The 7,582-nt window shown below is 43.8% G+C and overlaps 1 protein-coding gene across 1 annotated transcript; it reads left to right on the forward strand.

The window, feature by feature from the left end:
• Positions 1-3,003: 3,003 nt before the first annotated feature.
• On the forward strand, positions 3,004-5,455 carry NR0B1 (nuclear receptor subfamily 0 group B member 1). The gene is made up of 2 exons (XM_030958966.1): positions 3,004-3,541; positions 5,145-5,455. Exons 1-2 carry the CDS (start codon positions 3,004-3,006, stop codon positions 5,387-5,389), a joined length of 783 nt encoding a protein of 260 aa, XP_030814826.1. The 3' UTR covers positions 5,390-5,455.
• The last annotated feature ends 2,127 nt before the right edge of the window (positions 5,456-7,582 follow it).

Raw genomic sequence — 7,582 nt, forward strand, 5'->3', positions numbered from 1 at the left:
AGACTAATAATCTGTACCTCATAGGAGAAATGCTACTAAAGACAACTAAAAGCTTAGCAATGCTCTTTTTCTAAAAATTGGCAAGATTTACTTCTGAAGTTAGTGAACAACCCCTTCCCCCCAAAAAAAAACTGAAAAGGAAAAAGACTAAAAAGGTTGAAAGAAACCATCTAAAATCCTAATGCTGAGGGAACACTGATGACTATAACAGGAAACAACCTAGAATGGCAAAGAAATATTCTAGACAAATAAATGACTGTTTTATCATTACCAGTGATACTATCCAAATTAAAAATTTGGTAATATTTAGTATTAGTACATTTGTTTTGTAAATCTAGCATCTTTTCTTTCTTAAAGAATGTTTGGTGAAACCACTGACCAGTCAGCAAACTTTAAACATCACTTAATTGGTGCACTGTAGCAGTTCTCTTCCACTGCAAAGCCAATAAAGGGACTTATCATGTTTGGGTCGGTGGAAAATGCGTTTCATAGGTAAAACCAAAAGTATGATAATCTAGGTTTTGGATAGCTTGTATTTGCAAAACAAGGTTTACTTGAGAGAGGTAGCCCATCAGTGTTTTATATAACTTTATAAAAAAGTGCCTTACAAAAAGCACAAGTCATTTGTAACAGCCATTTATAAAGAATATCCCCTCTGAGTCCAACTGTGAAGAAAGACTTAGAGGGAAAAGACTATGTGACTGTATACCTGTGTAAGCTGACAGGGTAGGACTGACTTCACAGGGAAAAGAAATTGCCAAGATCCAGCCCAAAAATGTTTTGTTTCTACAGAATCCAAAACACTCAATGGTATTTTCTTAAAACAAACAAACAAGCAAGCAAACAAACAAAACAAAAAAACAAAAACAACCAGCCAACTAAAACCAAAAACCACCCCAAAACCAAAACAAACAAACAAACAAAAACCCCCAAAAAACCAAAACAAAAAACCCCAAAACCAAAAAAAAACAACAACAAAGAAAAAAACACATTTATGGAGAGAAAATGCAGCTTTCCAAGGGTGATTTAGTCTTCTCTTGGTAGCAGTTACTGGTGGAAAAGGTTCAGAATTTTGCTTAAAACTGGCTACTTTCTCTAACTCTCTGTCAAGGTTCTTCCAGATCACATGAACTAGAAAATGTTTCTGTTTTAGCCCTTATGCAGCAGATAGAAGTAACTTAATTTTCTCTAGTGTTTATTTACTCCACTCTGCTGCACCCACTTTTATTTAGCCCAGCTGAGAAGGTGTTCATTTTTCATCCAAGAATCCATATTTGACAATCACCATTCCCCTGTCCCTCCTGTGTAAACATCCAGGCCTGGAGCGATGGGAGGCTTCCTTGCTCTGGAGTTCATATGACACTTGGAGGTCATGGGTCACAGGAAAGTAAATATCTAAGAGGAGAGATTCATGGAGAAGCAAAGCCTGAAGGGATAGTGCAAATGGATGGATCAACACGGCATCAGAAAGATGGGCCAGGTGTTGAAAGGCAGAGCAAGGGAATTATTAATGGGAGTGGTTCCATGAGGGATCCCAGTGAGTGCTGCAGCGGCACCAGCCCCAGGGCACCCTGACAGAGCCTTGTTTGCACCCCTCACAGAGCACTCATTTGGGCAGGGACGTGTCTGACTCTCCCTCCCCGCACAGCAGCACTGTGCAGTTCATTTGGCACACAAGGCATCACTCCTTAGGGCAGGCATTGGCAAAAGTCCTCGATGTCATTAGTGATGTCACCTTTTTCCCCTCCGTCCGGCGGGAATTTAATTATTTGGCCCAATTCAGCGCTCCTTTCTTCACCAATACACCCTTTCTGTCTCCTCCCCAGACCTCTCGGGTGCTTGTGAAGGCGTTCTCGGTGGGGTCGCGCAGGGGCGGGAGCTGCTCCCTGCGGTGGCAAAACGAGAGAGCGGCGGGAGCTGCCCTGCCCTGCCTTGCCCTGTTCGAAGCATCCCGGCATAACATCAGCCGGGCTGGGACTCGGAAAGAGGGGCCGGGAAGGGACATCCCGCGGCCCCGCGCTGGGCGAGGAGGCTGCAATTTGCCGGATGTGAAAAACGCCAATCACTTGTTTTTAAAATTTTAAAAGTTTAATAGTAATAAAATGGTTATAAAAATAGTAATACAATTGGAGTAATAAAAATTTGGACAATTTGAATTAGGACAATATGAGACAATAGAGACAAAGAGTTACGGACGTCCGGGTACATTTTTCTGGGCAGTACGAGCCCGAAAAAAGACACCCGTTAACTAAGGATTAACCCTTAAAAGCAATAGCCTGTTGCATATTCATACACTTCATACATGATGCATAAATTCCATTCAAATACAGGATTCTGTCTGGTCATCGTCACCTTCTTCCTCCGAATCCTAACAGCGCCTCCGAGGCGGGAAGAATTTCGTTTCTTCTGATAAGAGGGCAATAAATTCTTTTTCTCTGAAAGATTTAGGTGTCTAGTGGCTGCTATGTCGCTGCGAGTCCTTTCTTTAAAAAAAGTATCCTACATAGCATAGTTTCTATTTTAACAGTTTTTATAACCTAAAACTGTATTTAACACACTGCTTAAGATAATTAATACAACATTACTTTCTAAGACAACACATATAATATTCATTTTAATATTTGCGAAAAGCCAATCATAAAATACATGCATTTTTCACACCGGATCGCGCCGCAGGCTGCGGGCAGAGGCGGCCGGCTCGCCGGCTCCCCCGGGTACCGCTGCCCCAGGGAAGGAGGAGGAGGGTTTGGTTATTTTCTTCATCCCCTCCTCCTGCCCGCCTCTTTTCCAGCCAGTAAAGAGTGTCTGCCCCTTTGAACGGCGGGCACAGCGCCTGCGGCTGCACACACACGCACAGACACGCACACACCCCCGCCGGCTATAAATAAGTTACGGAGCGGGCAGAGGGCGAGCGGAGCGCGTCTGCCGGCGGCACCAGGAGGCCGGGACCGCCCCGCCGAGCCTCCCCGGCTCAGCCCGGCCCCCGGCCGGACCCGCGGTGCCATGGCGTGCCGCTGCTGCGCGGAGGGCCGGCGGCACAGCAGCATCCTCTACAGCATCCTCCGCAGCCAGGAGGAGCGGGCGGGGCCGGCGGCCGGGCCGGCGCCCCGGGGCTGCCCGTGCGGGTCGCGGCGGAGGGTGGCTCTGCGGAGCCCGCAGGTGGCTTGCAAGGCGGCCTCGGCCGTGCTGGTGAAGACGCTGCGCTTCGTGCAGAACGTGCCCTGCTTCCAGGAGCTGCCGCTGGAGGAGCAGCTGCTGCTGGTCCGCAGCTGCTGGGCGCCCCTGCTGCTGCTGGGGCTGGCGCAGGACCGGGTGCACCTGGAGACGGTGGAGAGCGCGGAGCCCAGCATGCTGCAGCGCATCCTCACCGCCCGGCAGCACGGCGAGCGGCCGCCGGCAGCGGGCCGGCCGCACCACGGCCCGCACCTGCCCTCGGCCGGCGAGATCCAGGCTATCAAGGGCTTCCTGGCCAAGTGCTGGAGCCTGGACATCAGCACCAAAGAGTACGCTTACCTCAAGGGGACGGTGCTCTTCAACCCGGGTGAGTGGCCGGGCGGGGCAGCGGGGTCTCTGCCACAGGGGAGAGCCCGCCTGCATCCCCCGGGAAGCGGGGCAGACCCGGGGCTTTCCGCGGGGTGAGAAAGGCGCTGGAGGACAGGGATGCGGAGCAAGGTTTCACCTTCTGCTCCTTCCTCAGCACGCCGGCCGCAGGCAGGGAGGGGGTGCGGCTGCAGCCCGGTCTGGGGTCCGGAGGGCTGGCGCTTTCCGCAGATGCTATCCACGAACAAAGCGAATTCCAGGCGCCTGGCAGTCGGTTAGAGAAGGCTGGGAGACAGCAGAGGCTCCTTGCTCGTTTCCCTCAGCGGGATCTCTCCTGCCCGGCCCGAGGGGAGCGGCTCTGCCTGTGCCGTGCCCGGAGATCTGCGCTCCCCGCAGAGCAGGGAAAGCTCAGGGCTTGCAGCAGCAAAGTGCTACTTTGGCTTTGGGTATAACACTTATGATATTTTTTTTGTTTGTTTGTTTGTTTGTTTGTTTTTGTTTGTTTGTTTTTTTTTGTTTGGCTTTTTTTTGGCCATCTCTCTTTGCGGAGTATCTCATAGATGCATCTCTACCAAGTGACTTATTATCGGGTCGGTGACTGACCTGAAAGGCAGTCAGGATATGGCAGGCTGGATATGGCGCTTCCCAAGTACGGCAGTATCCTGTGAAATGGGACAGGGCTCTGCTGGCGGTCCTGCTGCCAAACTGGGAGTTATTGATGGTTAGGTTCCTGTAGCATACTTTGCATTTATCATCCTGCTTTTGTAGCTTTGCTTTCTATACAGATAAGAGAGGAAAAGTTACAATAGTTAAGGTGAAGCTTATGTTACACAAGTCAAATTTGGAAACTGGTCTAATGCAAAAAGATAAAGGAATTGTTCTGGAAGGAAAAATTTCTTCTCTGAAAGAGTGGTCAAGCATTTGAATAGGCTGACCTGGGAAGTGCATCCCTGAAAGTGTTCAAAAGTGTGTAGATATGTTGCTCAGGAGTATGGTTTAGTGGTGAGCCTGGCAGTGTTAGGTTAATGTTGGACTCACTGATCATGGTTTTTTCCACCCAGAATGATTCTATGGCCACAAATAGCCTTAACTCTGCACCTTCCATCTTTCAGTATCCTTCCTGTGGTTCATTGGGAAACTTCCTGTCTCATGCTGGAGTCTGTACTTCTTGCCACTGATAAACTGGAGTAGAAGCAGTAGGCAAAAGAAGCCTTAAATGTAAACAATGCATTTTTGTGGAAGTGAAAAACTGAAAAAGTTATTTTTGTTGTCTTCCCCGCTTTAATGGTGTTTTGGAGAGCATTCTTCAATCAAAGTTTTTATCAACTAATTTGTTTAACACCTAAGTGAATGTTGACAAACATCATGTTTTAGGTTTGTGAAGAAGGGTATTAAATATCCAGAACACCAGTATGATAAGAATTTGATCTGTCCAATAAAATTTGTCATGTTGACTTTGCATGCAAGAAGTCCTCTAGCAATTTAATTTGCTTCTTTCCTTGAGTGATAATTACAGTCTGTGAGCTATTAGGAGTTGTTCTGTAAGAATAATATTGTTTTATAAACAAAAATATATAAACAAAATAATTTATTTTTCTTTTCAGATCTACCTGGACTGCAGTGTACTCAGTACATTGAAGGATTGCAGAGGGAAGCACAACAAGCTCTAAATGAACACATCAGACTCATTCACAGAGGTGATGAAGCCAGATTTGCCAAGCTGAATGTTGTTCTCTCCTTGTTAAGATCAATTAATGCTAATGTGGTTGCTGAATTATTCTTCAGGCCCATCATTGGAGCAGTGAACATGGATGACATGCTTTTGGAAATGCTTTGTGCAAAATTATAATTAAAATTATGAAGGTGTGTAAAATAATGACAAGAAATCCAGTGCAAAGGAAGCCCCAGAGCAGGATAGTGTAAAGTATTGTAAATAAACTAACTTATTGTTTTTACATAGATAGTATTTTTGTATTCCATAATAAAATATTCTTCAAGTTCTGGAAGTACTTTTTATTAAACATGGTGGTTTTGGAGTAAGGTTATGGTCATCAAAACAAGCTTTAAGGTTGTAGAGAATGTTCATATCCAAAGCTGACTAGCTATTCTTTTACCATGTCTCTAGAAAAAAGAACATATTTATTATATTGTATTTTCAAGGTGAGTAATCCCTGGTTTTTCAAAATAAGCACAGTCTTACTACTATTCTTATTACTTCTCTTGACTTTAACAGGGTCAGATATGTGAAGGGTATTAAATATTCCCCCTAGGTTTTCTTCCATATGGAGAATATGTGATAGGAGTATTTTGAGGCTTAATGAACCTTAAAGTAGCTTCATCAACTCTAATATTTGCAGTAAAACATTCCATTCAATGAAATAAATCTTTTCCCCAAAACAACAAGCAAATAAAAATCCCCTCAAAAAATATCCAAACAGCAAATGTTAATTAGGGTCAGGAGAACTAGCAGGGTGGACTCCACACTTTTATTTCATCTAGATAACTGCTAACTGGGACTTAAGTAGTCATATTCTCCAGACTATTTATTCTTACTGACAAACCAAATTATTATGCTGAAACATGGTGTATCACTGGTACTTCTATCACAATTTGTCACAAGTTGACATGTGACAATGTCTTAATTAAGCATAGAGCTTAACATTTTATTTTATTTTATTTTATTTTATTTTATTTTATTTTATTTTATTTTATTTTATTTTATTTTTCTTGGACTTGATCCTTTCTCCGAAAGTCATTGTGTTTTCATTGGAAAAATACCCTGTTGTAAAAATAAAATTAGAAAGGGAAAATCAGTGATTTAAGGGGGATTTGTCTCATAGTTTTCCTTTCTTTGCATTCAATTTTCTAGCTTTTCCCCAGGGGAATATTGGTAAAGAAATGGAGAGTGAAGTGTGACAGTCTTCCCAAAGTAAAAGGCATCAATAACTCCATGTATTGTTCAGACATATATTAACCATCAGCAACAGTTTGTTTTTAAAACACAATTAATAAAGTTGAAGGAGTTGCTCTCCTTAACAGGAGGAGTGCAGGGGAGAGAGGAAGGAGCTGGAAGAGCTTTCTTTTGCTGCCACCTTGCGCAAAGGACAATCACAGCTCCTACTGTGGTAAGGAGCAGGGGCACATTTGTGTCTTGTACCTACCCAGATAAAACTTACAGGAAGCAGAAATTGTTTGAGAAGTAGCCAAACATTCCTAGGTGTACAAGTTCATTCAGAAATATCACTGATATCTGTATTGCCATGGCACTAAGGATCTCCTCGCAGACTTTGACACTGTCACTGAGGAAAAATAACTGAGCAAGAAACACAACCCCCATCCCAAAAACAATGGTGGTCTATAAATAAGCAGTGCTCACATAACTCTGTGTAGGCTTGTGTACCATGAGGAACTTCCCAAAAATTCAATAGAAGAAAAAATATGTAAGTAAAGTGATCTTTAGTACCAGCCCAGACTTCAGATCTGTTCAGACCATAATAGAGCAGGCTTAATTTTTATATTAGGTTGATCCTTTTATATGTACACATATGTGTCTGCACACCTATAACAAGCATCTACATATGGATAATATTTATTGTACCTGTGTAAATGTTCTATGAGTTTACAATAACTTTTGAACTTATCTGGTATCTCTGTAACATAAATATGTATATATGTTTCCCTCTTTGTAGGCAGTATACGAGCTCTCAATTGTCAGTTTTCAAGGATGTCTGACAAAAACCCCTTTCTACAAAAGCAGAAAGACTGATGCTAAAACATTTAAATAGTGGTTAGTGGCAGATGGTGCATCTTGGGTAACGACTAAAGAGAACTCCAACAGCCTCAGACTGAAACAACTTCATTGCCACATGGAATTCATTAATTCTCACACTAGTGTTCAGACTTCTCTGCTAAGTGGCAGAAGAGACTTGTTTGCAGTAACAAGTCCTTGCAATTAATTTTAATAGCTGAGCCTTGGTTGCAGGCCAGCATTTTCAGCTGAACAGTCACCTTGAGACATCTTGGGTCTATTGTGCCACTAAAT

This window comes from Camarhynchus parvulus, chromosome 1 (assembly GCF_901933205.1).
Source record: "Camarhynchus parvulus chromosome 1, STF_HiC, whole genome shotgun sequence".
NCBI classification, from domain to species: domain Eukaryota; kingdom Metazoa; phylum Chordata; class Aves; order Passeriformes; family Thraupidae; genus Camarhynchus; species Camarhynchus parvulus.